Genomic DNA, 16,874 nt, shown 5'->3' with positions numbered 1-16,874 from the left:
ATAGAAGAGTCTCACAGAGGACCTGAGCTCTTTGCTCCCTTAGCTCCTGAACAATACAGTTTTAATTATGTCTCTTTCTATTTTTATCTTTTAAAATAAGATGTAACCTCAAATCTTTAATTTTTTTTTTAAGTGCGGGTGTCAAGGAACATCTTATTGCTGCTGCATGACACTGAAGCCCCGTATCTTGTGACATGATCCCAGCTTCCACATTCATAAACAATATTTTCTCTGTCCATTCTATGGCAGAAAAGGTTCAAATGCTCACTTCTATGCATTTAAAAAAAACCAATTATATCACAAATTAACTTTACAATGTCGCTTGTTTTTGGCCACAGGTCTTCACATTGCTGAGCTCCTCTCCTGCCCGGCAGGTTTCCTGAGTATCTTCGTGCTTTAAAACAGCTTAATGGCTTTACGGCTTGCCCTGCAGCACTCGCCTGAGAACAAGCTCCTTTTTAATTCAGCGCTCGCACACTTAACACGTTTGTACTCAGTAGCATAATGAACATCACAGCCTCTGTGTGAATCTGTCAGGACTTGAACATTTTACATTCTGTTGATTCTGTTGCTGATTGCAAGATTTTGACAGAATCTGAAAAAAAAAAAAGTACGTGTGGAAACTTGAATCCGTCACCCACACAGTCTTGCGATGCCTCAGCCATTTGCATACTGACAGACAATCTCAGGCAGTTTTTCTCTCTTACACTTTAACAAAACCGCTCAGATTTTCTCGCACTTTCTCTGGGAGTATTGTCTGCCGGTGCCCACTCAGAGAGGTACCTGTTAGCTCTTCTGTCTGGCTGAGTGGGCAAGGAGGTGCCTGATGTCCTCCTACACCGGCGCTCGCAAGACTCTGTCACGGCCCTAATGAGAAGTGGACCTGACATCCTCTCTCGAACGCCGCCACTCTCTGTTTCCCTTCAAACCCCCCACTTCCTCCTGTTCTCCTTCCACAGTAATGACGGCAGAAAGGTTGTGGCACCGGGCAAATCGCAGGTTGAATTATTGATGGGTCACTGGGTCTGTCTGGTCTGTTGCTGCGAGGAGGGCTGATGGTGTATGACATCCATCAGCGCGTAAACAGGTACTGCCGCGCGGCGGGAAAAGCTCTTTTAGCTTCCCTGTATGGCGCGATGCCGGGAGCTGATGAGGTCCGGAGCGTCGACGTGTTCATCTCTGGAGGTACAAAGACAACGACTCACTGTGGTTTTGCTGGGCTGAGTTTGTCAGAGATAGCGCCACACGTTCTAACACGCTAAATTACCATTTAACACTCTCATTAATAGAGCAGCACAGTCGGGATTAATTCCCCCTCTTTTCTTTTTGGGCAATAAAAGCAGCTTCAGACGACAGCTACCACCGTCTGAGTAAAAATGAAGCATACAGTGCCACTCGGTGGCAACCCCGCATTATGGAAGGACTATATTGAAGCTGAAGCATCTTGATGATGACCAGTTATGTTTACACCATCTTTCAGAGCAATTAGGCTCCGGGTATTAACCTCAAGAGCGGAAAGGAAAAAAGGCTGCGAGTGTGCACGCACAATAATTGCATCATTGAAGTAGGAGAAATTACAGAAGCGGCGGCTGCTGCAGTCTACAGTGGCAGCAGTCGGCAAACTGAAATGATTTGTTTAAGCCCAGTTTAGTGGGTCAAAAGAAGGGGTAGGAAGTCTGTGGGTGGTTCATGTACTTGGGAGAGAAAACATTTAAGCTGATGAACATTGCTTAACAATATAGCTGTAATGTGGACTAATTTAGAGCCGCTCCTTTTCAGCGGGGGCTTGATTGAGCCGCCGCCACTTGTTTGTTTTCCAATTTGGGCTTTGGTGGGCGCTTCCATTTTACCGCTGCGTTTGTTTCCCGAGAAGCCCTCATGTCTAATTTATGGGATCTGTTTTAGCGTGTTCGCCTACTTGCTCTCAGGCGATGGTATGCTGCATAAATTATGCAGAGTACTTTTCTTTTTTTTTTTTTTTTTTTTTTTTTCCCCCGACATGAGTGGCTGACGTGAGACACAGTGTGCTGCGAGTGTTTGAGGCATCTCCTGTACGTCACGCTGCCAGTTCTGACGACTGAAATATCACATGTTTCAGTCAAATCTGTAAACTTGTTATCACAGATTTCCTAAAAATTGGCTTTGATTCATAAACTGGTTTGCAGAGAGACGCCAGTTTTTTTTCTTGCATGTGCACCTTAAATATTTAATTTGAATGTCATACATCACTATTGCTTCTTCATGCAACCACTGACTTTGGTATTCAAACCAGAGCGAGAGATTGCTCAAAGGCAGCATTATACATGCGCCAAGTTCTGAACTTGTTGAACCGTACTGGAGTGACGGTGTCATGACCAGTCCAGTCTTCTGCTTCTCAGTCGGCTCACACCAGCAGCAGCGCAAAAATGAATGTGCAGCTAAAGATTCATAATATTCCTTGATCGGCAGTGACTGTGAGATAAATTTCTCGGCATCTTGTTTCATATTGAATGTTCCTGCTCGCTCCCACCAGGCTCCGTGAAGATACAGAGAAAACAAAAGGCATCCTAATAATGATCGGAGCCACCGAGAGAGAAACCAAACAAACCAGGTGCAGCCACTGCTTGCAGAGAATCGACTTTTTTGTTCCACTCGCCTCATGCTGCGCAAATGAGCGTGTTACTGTGGCCTCAGCAGAATTAAAGCTCAGATATCTTCCAGCCAGCAGCAGTTTGTCCTTGAACCACGTTTTAATGTATTTCCTCAATGTGTGCGCACATTTCCCAGTCCAACAACAGAAAAACAACACAAAACAAAAAAAGAAAAGAAAACCTTTTGTAGAGAAACATGAATTCTCACGCGCACACACACACACACACACACACACACACACACACACACACACACACACACACATCGCACGCACTCCCACAGGAGCACAGTTTAACTATCGATAAAACCGTTTTCTGCCTGTTGGTGTGTGGGAGAACCCTCCTGATCCCTGTTTAAGTTTTGGTAAGGACGGGGGGGAAAGTTCAGTCAGTAGTGATTTTTTTTTTCTTTTCCTGGAAAAAGTATCAGTTATTAAATATATAGCTAGAGGTATCCTGAGATCTGACTTAGTAGAAGCTCCAGGGTGGATTTTGAAAACACAACTTGTCATCTTGTGTACTTCACCTTGGCTTGAAGCAGTAAGGTGAAAGAAAAAAAAAACTTCACTCGAGTGTTATTTAAATTATTGATAATTGAATTATCTACAAGGTTTGGTGAGGTGGCCTCACTTTTGTTCAGCATGATTTTTTTTTTTTTTTTTTTCATAAAAAGCAGCTTGTTTTTTTTCTGTTGAGGGCAATTTATTTCGAGTTTTATTCCTCAAACACATTTTGAAAAATATATAAAATAAGAATTTGGTTTTGCCTTGAGCTTTTAGAAAAAGTTTTTTGATGTCCACATCTTCGTAAAAGCTCTACGATCTGTACTTTGGTTTTGCTGCTATGAGCCGATGATTTTTCGCCAAGGTGTGCTTTCAATTGCAAAACTACAGAATTCACCTTCAAAGTCAACAAAGCAGTTCAAGTTAATCGGTTTGATGCCTCCATGGTTTGTCCCTAAAAATTTATTTCCATTTGTCTTCAGGATTTTCTCCTCTTGTGACATTTCAAGGTGTTGCTCGACCCGACAGACCAGCACCACGTTCAACAGTACTTCTGATTCAAACACTCAGTCCAACGCGTGAAAGTATGAGGGCTGCGACGTTTACACCGTACCTGAATGTCAATCAATGTCTTGCACGTTTGCGTTTATTCTGAAAGTAATAATGGAGTTAGTTGTTTTTTTATTGGCATTTTATACAACAAAGGCAGAACAGTACGAAGAGATGTGACTGACTTGATGTGAGTTTCAGCTTCACCACACAGTGATGCAAAGCAGCACACAAAAAGGCCACCATCATTTCCTACCTTTCCACTGCTGATTGGTGTCTTCACAACCTTCTCTTTGGATCCATGAGTATATAATGCAGTTCAGTGTCAGATGGCTTCAATCAGGACTAAAAGCCCTGGTGTTCAGAAGAAAGAGAAAAGTTGATAAGCAAATGACCGTGGTGTCGAATGCTGGTGAGCCGTGACAGGCGGAAGAGGTTAGTTCCAAGATCAGTGCTCATAAACTGGCAAGAATTGGAATTATTTATCAGTTGTGTGAAGAAAATTTTGTTTTCCTCAGCCAAAACAACATCAAAACTGTCACCCGCTGAGTTTCTAGATTCGGTTCTTACTTGTGCAACACAGTAATCTGAAGTGACTTCAAATGATCTCTTCTCAAAGAGGCAACCACTTGCCAGAAAATAGCTGCACCGGACTTACATCAAGACCGCATTATGCACGCAGCATGCAGCTGCTTTGGTCTCCGAACCAGAGGACAGAATGAAGACAAACCACATGCAGTATTCTGAAGCCGAGATGAGATTTACCTTCAAACTGCAGCTCAGCTTTTCGTGACGCTGCTGCTTGCCAGCCGTCTCTCATCTTCGGCAGATCAGGCTTTCAGCCCGCTTTGTCTCTGAAATCTCTGTAATGTGAATAAAGATGAGGTGATGGCAGGTGTAAAGGACGGCCGGCTTTGTTCCTGAATTAAAATCTCACATTTTTTACATTGAATCAGTGACATTATGAGTGGGGGATTGAAGCGGCCGATGAAGCTGCTGAAACTCATCTTCTAGTTAGTCTTTTCATTGCCGTATTATATTGTCAGCATGTCCATCACCTGTCTGATCACACTAGTGGATATATCTGAAATCTGAAGAAAGAACAGCCTCGCTGTCACGCCAGAAAATATCAAGATGGATGAATGGATGGATGGATGGATGGATGGATGGACGAACAACAACATGATTCAGATTAGTGTGAAAGCTCAGGTGGTAAGCAGGGGTATGACCTGGAAAAAAGCCACAGACTTGTATTTGTTTGAAAAAACAGCTGAGGCTCATCACTTTGGACACTTTCCTGGAATTCATTTTCTTTTTTTTTTTCAGGCAAAGTTACAAAGCGGTTCAAATCAAAAGCTTTGAGCGTTATTTTGAAAACATGCAGTGACAATTGTGAATCAAGTGGTGTATGAAACGGCTGAAGACAAATACAGTGGAACCCTAATGTTTGGAGAAATGAGCTCGAGATCCAACATTTAAGACTCCCTGAGTATCAACCCTCTGCCCGGCTCCCTAAAACTTGAATTACAGGATCTTACTGCTTAACAGCAACAGGAATGAGATGGATTCAGTCTGGGGCTCTGAATGTTGACTTCACGCCAGGTTGTAAACAAAACTATCAGTCTAACAACTATCAAGTCTTTTTATCATTATTTTAACAGCTGTTAGGATCAATCGGCAATTAAAACAAGTCCAATTTCTATCACCCAAACGATTTTCCCAGTGATCAATAAAGTAACTTTAATTCTAAAACAGCCCGATTCAGCCTTCAGTTTCTGGTGGAGACCAAAAACAGAGCTGAAAAGAAAGTGAGAATATGAAGCGTATTCAATAAAAAGCTGCTAAACTGTAGTTCTCAGCATCTTTTATCTGCTCCTTTCTAGAAGCATTATGTTGGAAAAATGTTCAACTTTAAAAGATCGACTTTGAAAGGTTTCTGACTGTCTTTTGTGGGTTCTTTCTTTAGTTTTTTTTTTTTTTTCTAGTTTCAGTGTTGTTTTTTTAAAGGTTTTTGTTTTGTACCATGAAGTCTGTTCAGCACAATTTTATATTACGAGTGACCAAAAAGTGAACTTTACCAACTTTAAAGAGAAATATATTGTCAGTCGACCCAAATGAGTTTAGGTTTGAGGGCTCCAGATGGGCAGCAGCAGCGGGAACGATCCAAATTCACACACATCGCTGGCTTTGAACACTTTATGGGATTTGATAAAGAGAAAAACAGTCTCACCAGCCTCATGCTGGGACTTAACCGATCCCGATCTCTCAAAGTACTGCAGCCATGCCGGTGTTTTACCAGGCTTTCCACTGACAGCTGGGCAGATACAAGGGTACGGACGCCTATTTCCTCCTGTCCCTTTGTTCCCCGAGGCGAGGCCTGAGATGTTTAACCGGTAAGCAGGAGTGGCAGACCAAGAAAAGTGGCTCTCTGCTCTCTGCTGGGCTCTGATGAGGCTCGCTGTGGAACAGTCTCCTGTCCCACAAACCCAGTCCAGATTTCTAACTAAAAGACAAGAATCACTGTTGGAATTTATTGAAATTTATCGTGTTACTGAGTTGACTGACTGGGCGGTGCACACACACAAACACACACACAGACACACACACACAAAGTGCAATTACAGTAGCACTCCAGTAATGAAGCCTGTGCGCTGGAGGAGGCTCTCAGCATCGTACCAGAGAGCGGCGGCATGTCACCAAAGACAGATTTATGAATGTGGCCCTTAATTTAGCCTGTGTACAGTAAATCACAGAGCAGATGCCAGCCAAAGGGGTTTTTACTATAATTAATCAAGTCATTCATAAACAAGCAAACAAGCACACATGAATGCAGTGTAATCAGCAGCCCCTGCTTTATGTGTGTCTGTTATTCAATGTGAGAGCGACGCTTTATTTAAATGACTCAAACAGAACTTTATTTCTCTGGAGGAGTTCAAAGTGATGCAAGAACCCAACACAAATGAGAGCGTGTGTGTTTTCTTTGTTTTTGTGACGTGGTTTTTTGTGTGTGTGTGTCTGCATATGAGTGTCGTCTATTTCTTCTCCAAGGATTTGTGAGGTCTAAATCCAGGGCTCCACAGAGATGAACAACATAAACTGAGGGTTAATTGTGAGGTGCCATGTCAGCGGTAAAGACCAAATATCCAGAACCCCCAAAATATCACACTTTTTTTTAAAGGAACTTTAAAACTCATGTTACAATAAAGAGCAAAACACCTACTCCTAATGATAATAATAACTTGAGGTTCATTACATCTGTTTGGTGCAATCAGCTATTTTCTAGAGTGACTCTTTTTTTAGTTATTTTTGCTGGATTTAGGAGGCGATATTATGTATTATGCACATGATCTAGTTTTCTAGGTTTAAAGCGGGATGGCCAGAGCTGAGAAACAAGTTCACAGACGGTTCCCGAAGAGCAGCTGCTGGCCGAAGCTTATTGACGGGACAGTTTCATTTGGGCACAGAAAAATCAACCTGTCTTCTTCTGCGCTACGACTTCGAAAGGTTCTCTTCTCTTCCTCATGATGCATTGCTTCGATAAACGCCACTTAAAGTCCCGAACACACAGTAACTTGTTTGACATGAAATGCAGTCAAATTCACATGTTTGAGTGTTGAGATGTGTGTTTTGGCTTAGAGTTACAGCACAGGTACGGTTCAGTCAACACACTCAGCTCTGATGGTTAAGAATGCATTATATCAGTTGGAAGGTCCCACAGAGATAGTGCTACCAGTGTGTGTGTGTGTGTGTGTGTGTGTGTGTGTGTGTGTGTGTGTGTGTGTGTGTGTGTGTGGGGCCCCGTGGGCTGCTGTTTTGCTCAGTGCTGGTAGAAAGGCGAGATGAGACCAAGCGGAGGGTCATTAGTGCTCTCTTTGATAAAATAGAGAACCGAGGGACTCCAGAGGGAACGCGGTGCCCACACACACACACACACACACACACACACACACACACACACACACACACAAGGCTAAGGCTATAAGGCTATTCTTTCATGCTGCCTCGACTGACAAAGCTAAAGTACTGAAAGCTTTAAAAGCTGCACACAGAAAAATGTCCTCATTTCTTCAAACTGAATCAACTCTGAGTCTCTGACCTTGAAATTGTAATTTTATACAACTTCTATTTCATAGAAATAATTGCATTTTTAATATGAACTAAACAAAGTCTGGCCTTTCGGTTGTTGTTATATCATCCAAGAAATCAAGCCCGAACTCAAAGACTTTATCTGAATTTAGTTTTAACAGCCATATTTGAGCGTTGATATAATTTTGTTTAAATCTTGAATTTTCCTGTTATCGCAGCTTCTCAACATGAGTTCCTGAAATTTTTAATAGTACCATTTAAAAGTTTGAACTGTGTTCATGTTTCAGCTTTAGTCTGCAGTCAGTTAACAAAATCAGGCTCTAAATTATAAAACAGCCGATCAAGTACTGAAGAAAAAAAAAACAAGACGAGAAATTTCTTTTGAAATAATCTTCCTTCAAATAGTTTTGGGGTTTAATAGCTCTGCATGTCGACTGTTTGAATGTAATGAGGGATCCTGTCCAGTGTGGTGCTTTATGTATGAACTGCTCTCCAGCAACATCTTCCAAATGCATCTGTTGGAATAAGTTATTAGAATCTGGCACCAAACACGGGCGCGTTTTGAAGAAGGCTCTCGCAGATTGCAGATGTCAAATCAATTGTCAGTATGTTTGTTCGTTCATTCAGCTGCGCGTGAATTTATTGCTTATTCAGTTTGAGGATGTTTTGAGAAGATTAAAGGTGCAATGCACGACTTCTGCAAACCTGCAAGTATCAATGTAAAAACATGGATGAAAGACTTCACAGTGACGAGTCAGGAGCTGCCTTACACTGGATTTATGGCTTTTGCACAAAGTATTGTATTGATTTCTGTATCGGTGTCAATAATGGCAATTATTTTAACATGAATTGTACAAGTTGATATACAGTCATTGTGAAAACAGGAGGAAATGAGACATTGTTGCATCTGAAAATCAGTAATTGTTTGAAAAAAAAAATAACAAAAACTCCTCATAATTTAGATTTTTTTAGTCGTTCAGTCTGTTGCTTGGCTTGCGGTGAGGCCACTGTCAGCGGGAGCAGCTGAGCAGACTTCTCGTCGCTGTGGTTAGAAGCTGTCTTGTTAATTTGTCTAAACGATTCAGTCATTCTTACACACCACGGAAGCGAATCTGTAAACATGACAAGCACATTTGTAGATTTTTAACGAGTCCAACCTCCGCTGGATACAGTTATACCATCCTGAGCCGCACAGAGATCGTCTTTATGAGATCAGTGTAAGAGCTGGCCCGGGCTGCGTGCTGCTCCCAGAGGTATAAACGCAGTGTCGATGGCGTGGTGGCTGCTCCGCCACCGAGATCCTCTAATAGCCAGTTCAGCAAAATTTTATTGGTTTGATTTATTTGCGGTCTTGAAGAGCAGGTCTCAAACTGTCACCCTCAGCATAATTTAGCGGCGTTATACCGTAAACCCCCCCTCCTGAGACAAATGAAATAAAGCACATTATCAGAACAGAAGCCATTAACATTTTCTTTACTCATTTTGCAGTGTTAAATATTTATCGCAGCTCCTATTAAAACGACTGCAGAGTGCACACTAAATGCTGGCCTCGCAGTGAAGGCCGGCGGTTTTTACCTTTTGTTGGAATTATTTTTCTCTGTTTGGCCCTCGTCGTTCTGCTGAGTCACCGTTCCATCGCTCGCTCTCTGACTGAGCTCGGTCTTTGATTCCACTTCGTTCTCCCTCCACACTCTACTTCTAGCTCTTTTTTTTTTTTTTTATCGCCTTCTTTCTCTTTCTGAGTCCTTTTTTTTTTCTTTCCTCTCACCTCTGCTCCGCCGCCTCTCTGTTTGCTCTGATCTTCCTCTCTTTGTCAGGATTTTAATATCTTATTCCACTTCCTCTTTTCTCCCTAAACATTGTTTCCTCTGGCTAATGGAGATCTGGTGACTGATAAGACGATCCATCAGGTTTGACTTGGCCTTTGGAGACGTGAAAGGAGCGGCTCCAAATGGAAGAGGTGGTTTTATCTGCTGTGGCAGGCATTAAATTTCATGAATTTGTCTTGGGGTCGAAAAAAACGTAGCCGCACTTTTGAATAAAGTGATTCTGAACAAGGTGACTTCATTTTTATGTATTTGTGAAGGTATTTAAACCGGGAAATGGATGATTTCAGTTTGTTTTTCAGACATAATCAAATATCCACATTGTTCACGTTTCAATAACAGAAATAAAATAAGTAGCGGTTATTTTTAATCAAGTGTTCAGACAACATTTGTGTAAGAAACACAGCATGAAGCAAAAGCTGTTCCAGTCCTGTCTTCCTTTCACAGACAAGAGAGAAGAAAAGAGGATCGCTGTTCATCCTTCAAGTGTTGTTGTTGACTTTTCCCATCTATTGTATGTGTCTTGTTTACTATTGTTTATTGATCCGGTTGTTTTTTTTCCTTTTGTGTTTTCTCTCCAGTTGTTCAAGACTAAAGTGTTGGAGCTCGGAGAGAAGCTTCTGCCCGCCTTCAACACGCCAACAGGAATCCCCCGAGGAGTCATCAACCTGGGGAGGTGAGTCTCAGCGCCCGTCTTCACCTCCAGCCGTCCTCCGTCTCCGATAACAGATGAAACCTCGCTATCTGATCGTCTGGCTCTGATCCATTCAGAAAAGTTCGCTCATCGTGGCAGCAGCCAAAGTTTGACTTTGGAGGTGTCAAGAAGATAAATGCAAATATACACCCGAACCCTTAATCCCCTTTTTGGCTGGGCGCGACAATAGTGAATATCGGCTTCAGGAGATAATACTTGAAATCTGTTGGGCGCCGGAAATAAACTTTAATCTGTTCCGTTCCAAATCTGTCATTTGTCACTTGTTACATGCTCACTTTTTCATCAATCTGATTCTTTCCAGATGAGAGATGAGGATTTTCCGTTTACATGGGCACTGAATGAAATGACAAAACTGAGATATGAGCTTCTTTTGCCCAGTAAAATCCTCCTCGTCGATCCTTCCCATCATGCTTTGCACCTTGGCATCGATTGTCATGACATCCAGCTTCACCACTTTTTAAGTTTCTGAAACTTTCTGTGGAAAAAGTAGATTAGTTAAAGATAAAATTTGGGGGGAAAAAAGTGAATAATTGTAATAATTAAAAAAAAAGGTGTCAACATCAAACACTGAGCAGCGCCACTAGTTCACTAACGATGGATCGCCTGCAGGTTGAGCTCCACAATGACGATGACATCTGGATAAGAATTAATTTGTGTTCATCAACACTTTGGAACATCATCTGAATAACATTTGCATGCCTTAACGCCGCGGTGTTAAATTTTAATCTGTTCTAAACCATTGCCTTTCTAATCTAAAATCTTTATTGACACAATCTTGTTATTGCGGCGGTCACGCAATACAACTTCCAGCCATTTTCATTTCTGGAGCGATGTCGCCGTGGAGTTCTGTACTTCTGGACGTGTTCAGAATTCAGTTTGACCGTTTTATAGGCAGCAGCGGGTCTAAAATATGTAATTGTTTTCAGTTTTACCAACTTTAGAGTCAGACCGGTCTGTGTTGATGAGCGTGACAGATGAATTACCACCAAAGGCCTATTTTACTACGGCGCCATTAATCTTCTCACCAGCGCACAGTGCAGAGCGTGAATACCGAGGTGAGCAAGATGGATAATGAGGTGTCCTGTGACATTAAACCTCAAATATTTCACCAAACAGTAACTTCCTAAACTTTTTTTTTTTTTTCGTTTTTCTCCGATTTGAGTAAAACTCATCATACTTCTTCCTCTTCCTCTCGTTTTCTGATCCCATCTTCTTGAAGGATACTTCCTGGCACCCCTGTCATCCACCTGCTACCAATTAACCCAGCAGCCAAACCGGACAGCTGCCGGCATATTTGATTACCTTATTTTACTTTTAATTCCTGTGACATCCCAGACATGTGCCAGCGGTGCAGATGGGCAGGAGGAACCGGCGCTGCCCCAAGTGCAGCCGGCTTTAAGGGCTGACGGGGTTGTTTGCACAAAAACAACCATATGCGCGCCCACACGAGTCACTTCGTCGGCGAACGCACGCAATGTGTAAGAAGGTAAAGCAGCCGGTGAGCGGGATGTCTACGGCGAACTCAGTTCTGCTGTGCATTTCTTTTGCTCCACAATAACTCATCAGGAGTGACGTCTGCGAAGCTGCATGCTCACACACCGCTCATCATTTCATTACACACACGCATTTCAATACTTAAGCAGTCAAAGACAGGGGCTGAACTGTAAAACCCTGGAATTAGAAAACAACCACCCATTTTCTGCGCCCACATTAACATATCTGGGGTTGCGGGGAGCAGAGCTGATCCCAGCTGACTGACAGGAAGTCACTATTCACCCCGGAAAGGTCACCAGTTCATTACAGCTGTAATGTGAGCCGCAATCACACGGATGCACGTCTGTGGACGATTTAAGGTCACTAACCTAACATGCATATCTTCTGATTACACACGCGCAAGCACGCGCACACACACACGCACGCGCACACACACACACTGAAAGCCTGAAAGCATTTTGGTTTTATTTTCTGTAAATTTATCCAACAAATTTGCAATTAGTGAGTGCTTCAATCTCTTTTTCCAAAACAACTTCAACTTTTGCAAACTTGCATTTGTTAGATATGACTTTTGTTAAATTCATGCTACAGGCTGCTGAGTCTTGCCTGTGATTGGATGACTGTAATATGAAAGTTTACTATAATAACTAGTACATCGTTGCAAAGCTAGTGGTGTGTTATCTTGAATCGGCCCTGGAATTAAATAGAGTTTAGTGTGTCCCTGTTGGACACAGACTGAGTCTCTCCTGTACCTGCTTATTGTATTAAATCAGACAGACTTAACTGCAGATGAATTAAAGACTGTGGAAAAATGTGCTACATTTCCCTAATTAAGTGTTTTCTCCTACACATCTCTCATGGCTCATTATGCTCTGTGGTCAAGCATTAAAATTGTTGCATTTGTCTCTCTGCTGTTTGACCTTTTTTAATTCAGCTGCATCTGTGAATAAAGACAGCAACTTTTTTTTTTCTGCCAAATTATGATAAACAGTTTTTTCAGTCTTTACTTATGAGTTCACTGAGAATATCTTAAGTATTAACTATAAACTGATGGATATTTATTTATAACAGTGTAATAAAGCCCCATTGATGAAGGTTTTACAGAAGTTGCTGCACATCCTCCCATTATGAGCAGATACACAACTGACAAAATAAAGTTTGAAACCTACAAACTTAACAAGTTTCTAAGGCTGATTTACTGTGATTCTGTATGAATTGTGTCAAATTTTTGACTCCCAAAAATACACTGGCTAAAAGAGAGAAATGCAATATGAGAACCGTTAAGTCAAAGAACAACAGGAGAGATTTAGAAAAGGTTGCAGAGTTTTAGATAACACAGAAGAAGATCCAAGTACAAATACTTCCAGCGTCTGTAAAATCCAACTGTCAGCAGATTGAGTTCTACTGTTTTTCGTCTCAGTTTTGTGCCAGTTTTTAAAAGCTTTAGTTGATCAGGCCTTTAGTGTGTTAGATATTAAAAACGTAACTGAGGGTCGCATCAGGCAGGACATCCGACAAAAAATCACCTTTGATGATCTCGATTTATGAACTTGATGAGGTGGAAATGAGAAACTGAGTGTTGGGGAAAAACAACATTTCTATAAACACTGGCAACTCAAGAAGGAAGTTGACCAAAGCTCATCTGTCTTAGAGAACTGAAGAACTTCTGTGTTTTTTTTCTCACCAGGAATCAGGATGTGAATCACAATAATTAAAACATATCATTAGTATTAGTGTCACAGCAGACAACCTGACATTTCTTTTAGCTGTGATTGCTTCAAAAGACCTTTGCTCACCTTTTCAGAATTGAAGACCTGAATGAACCCTTAATAGAAACATTTTTATCCACAATGACAATTATTATATATCTTGTAAAATGCACAAATTCCAATTTCCCTGAAACAATATCTGTGTCATTTGATCTCGATTTCCGCCTTTTTCCTGCTTTTTTCATTTACACCTGATCGTATTTGTGGCAGCTGTGGAAAGCCGTATGTTTATTACAGGAGGTGAAATGATTAATGGATGTGTGCCGGTGCTGCTGCTCGCACCGGGGGGAAAACCTCCCCACCCCGCCCGCTCCCTCTCCAACGACACGCAAACACACCACCTGCTGCCCTGCACCTCCGCCGAGATTGATTCTTCTTAAAAGAGGAATCAGATACGACCCGAGCCAGAGCGACTAATGATGCAGCCCCACCAAACATTTAATGGGAGCATTCATCAGTGAGGCAAAGTCTTTGATTCCCCTGCAGCCTCCCCAGCCGCCCACCTCCCACCGTCTTCTCCCCTTCTCTTAACAATCCGGCTCTATTCATTATCCGATATCTGATATCCTCCAGCGGCTCTTGGAGGATTCCTCGCGGCACTTTCCGCCTTGACTAATCATCGCCGGGCGTTCGCGCGCCGCGCCGTTCTCTAAATTATAGATTTGTCAAGTGACATCAGTCGCACTGACTGATGGGAGGAAAGTGGAGTGTGTTATGTGTTGGTGACCCTGTTAATATCAGCTTTGAAAAGTTATCTGAAAGAGCATTAACAGTCACGGCCTGGCAGCGTCGGTGAGTTTCCAGTCGATGTTGATAAAACTTTACAGAAACATCAATCACGCCGCGCGGCGATAAATTCGCCTAATGGCAGATGATGGTAAAGGTTATTTCATAGGCTTGTGATTAGTTTATTTTCGGCGGGGCAGGAATTCAATTTGCTTGACAGCATGTAATTAATGTTTTTCGCTACGACGGCCAACATCGGCTGCCAAGTTAATTTTATATACTTTAACAAGTGGGAATATCAGAAATGATCAAAACATCCACAATCTTACGTTCTTCTGCCAGCGCGCCGTTAGTTTCTGAGCTTACTTGCAGAATTTTGCCCAGAGACTCACCGAGCTCTGCTGCTGCTCAGAAACTTCTCTGCTTAAACGTAACAAGAAGTAAAATTAGTGCTGTGTTTTCTGTTTGCCGTCGTGAGTTGCAGCTTACGTCTCTGTTTTAAAATAATACTTCAGATGGTTAAATACTCCTTTTGGCGATCATGTGAGGGATGACGTTACTCTCAGGGACACGTTTGTTTAATTATGCTAATATTCTTTGAATAAAAGCGACGGCTGAAAAATTAAAACCAGTGTGTCATGACACATTAAACACAGGCTGAGTGCTGAACTGTCTGTCAGGCAGTCAGAGTCGCTTACTGTCTTCACTTTCAAACTTTGCTCCGTTGCGCTCTGATGAAAAAGTGACGTGACTGAAGGAGATGAAACAGGCTTTGGGAACCTAAAAGAACCTGAAGAGAATTCTTGAGCTTTTCATGTTGCTTCCACTTCCAGCATCCTGCCATCAGGCACGGCTGGCCTGGAAACACATTATATCCTTTATTCCCTTCAGCTGTCAGGTGGAAGCTGAAACCTTCCCTGCTTTTTTATTTATGTTTTTAAAATATAAAACCATCTGGACAGCGGCAAACAGTGGAATATTGTTTAAGTTTGAACTCAGTTTAAAGTAACATGAGAAGAACATCGCTTTCATGTGCTGCTTTAATGTTAGGAGCCACAGTGGTGAAGTGGTTTGCACTGCCGTCTCATGTAAGTCTCGCATTGGCGCATTGGTTTGGCCTGTGGGCTGAATGACTGAATGTTTTCACAGTCTGGAGGATTGATCATCTCTCATTGGAGGAGTTTTCTATCAAGGAGTAACAGTCAAAAAGTTTTATATATCTTTGTCGTAAACTTTTGAAGTGTGTAGTAAATTAAGTATGTGACAAACAAGCTTCTTACCAAAGTTGGTTCCCCTCAAAATCCACTTGTCGAGAAAATAACTGCACAAAGTTGTTTCTGGAGTTTGTTTTTTGACAGCGTGAAGATTAATTTTGGGTCAATGACCCCAGCAGTGTGAAACCTTTTCCATTCACGGCGTGTCTCCAGTGTTTACGTTGTTAACTTCTTCACTTACTTTTTGTAATTCCACCGTGTATAGGAAGAGATTTGCTGGTTTGAGCTCCATTCCTGCACAACACCTGACATAACAGATAATAATCCATGCAGCCGGTGTTCCTTGGAGACTCATCCGTCCTTTCTTCGTTTGTTCCAAAGGTCACGGTCGTCAACTTAGCGACAGAACAACAAACGATGCACAGCGGCAATATGGCGGCGACAGCCGATCAGTGAATGATGATGGCATTTCACAAACTGTAGTCTGTATCTGTGAAGGTGTTCACCAACAGAAACACACACTTGTTCTGGTGTGTTTCCCACTCCAGGTTTGAAATGAGTGAGGTGAAGGCTCTGTGTCCAAAAGAAAATTGCAAACACTTCACACTCTTCACAGACCTCATTTAAACCAAATGTGTGGCTTTTTGCACCCGGAATAGCAAATAGTCCCACAGCCAAAACCACTGGTAGCTCTAAAACAAGCATAGCATTTCACATCATAACAGGAGCACCTTCGATTATGGTTAAACTCACAATATGTCACAGTAAGCATCACACTGTTGAGAAGCAGGCCAAAAGGTACACGTCGAGTAAATACTCGACAGTCTAACTCCTCCACTTGGAGCCGATGTTGAAAGAATATCAAGTCTACACCATTAGACATCTTTTTTAACTGATTTTGTCAGCTTCCGATGTGAAAGATTTATTTACGTGTGTGTATGTCTGTGACACTGACGATACTTAGTCAACCGGTGTGAATGTGGCCTCTGTTGCAGTGGCACCAGCTGGAGCTGGGGCTGGGCCTCGGCCGGGAGCAGCATCCTGGCTGAGTTTGGGACACTTCACCTGGAGTTTGTGCACCTGAGCGAGCTGTCCAACAACCCCATCTACACGGAGAAGGTCTGATATGTGGCTCACGTTCTCAGACTCAGATTACAAATGACGTTTGTTATTGTTGATTGTGACTTCCTGTTTCTTATGATCTTGCATCCAATTCGATGACGTAGTGCAGACTGACTGCATGAAACCTTGACTTGACTTTGCAGGTGATGAACATCCGGAAACTTCTGAACAAGATTGAGAAACCCCACGGCCTGTACCCCAACTTCCTCAGTCCAGTCAGTGGCAACTGGGTCCAGCGTA

The 16,874-nt window shown here is 42.3% G+C and overlaps 1 protein-coding gene across 2 annotated transcripts in view; it reads left to right on the top strand.

The window, feature by feature from the left end:
* LOC115397478 (mannosyl-oligosaccharide 1,2-alpha-mannosidase IA) overlaps positions 1-16,874 on the top strand; it is a 198,037-nt gene that overhangs the window by 168,865 nt on the left and 12,298 nt on the right. The window contains exons 5-7 of one of the 2 annotated variants that reach the window (XM_030103828.1): positions 10,176-10,270; positions 16,505-16,631; positions 16,778-16,871. In XM_030103828.1, the coding sequence (XP_029959688.1) occupies positions 10,176-10,270; positions 16,505-16,631; positions 16,778-16,871 (316 nt within the window). The remainder of the gene's footprint in view (positions 1-10,175; positions 10,271-16,504; positions 16,632-16,777; positions 16,872-16,874) is intronic. The other variant, XM_030103829.1, reaches the window with a different exon arrangement.

This window comes from Salarias fasciatus, chromosome 11, assembly GCF_902148845.1.
Source record: "Salarias fasciatus chromosome 11, fSalaFa1.1, whole genome shotgun sequence".
NCBI classification, from domain to species: domain Eukaryota; kingdom Metazoa; phylum Chordata; class Actinopteri; order Blenniiformes; family Blenniidae; genus Salarias; species Salarias fasciatus.
The sequence above is the reverse complement of the archived record's forward strand: the minus strand, read 5'-3'. Positions and strand labels throughout refer to the sequence as shown.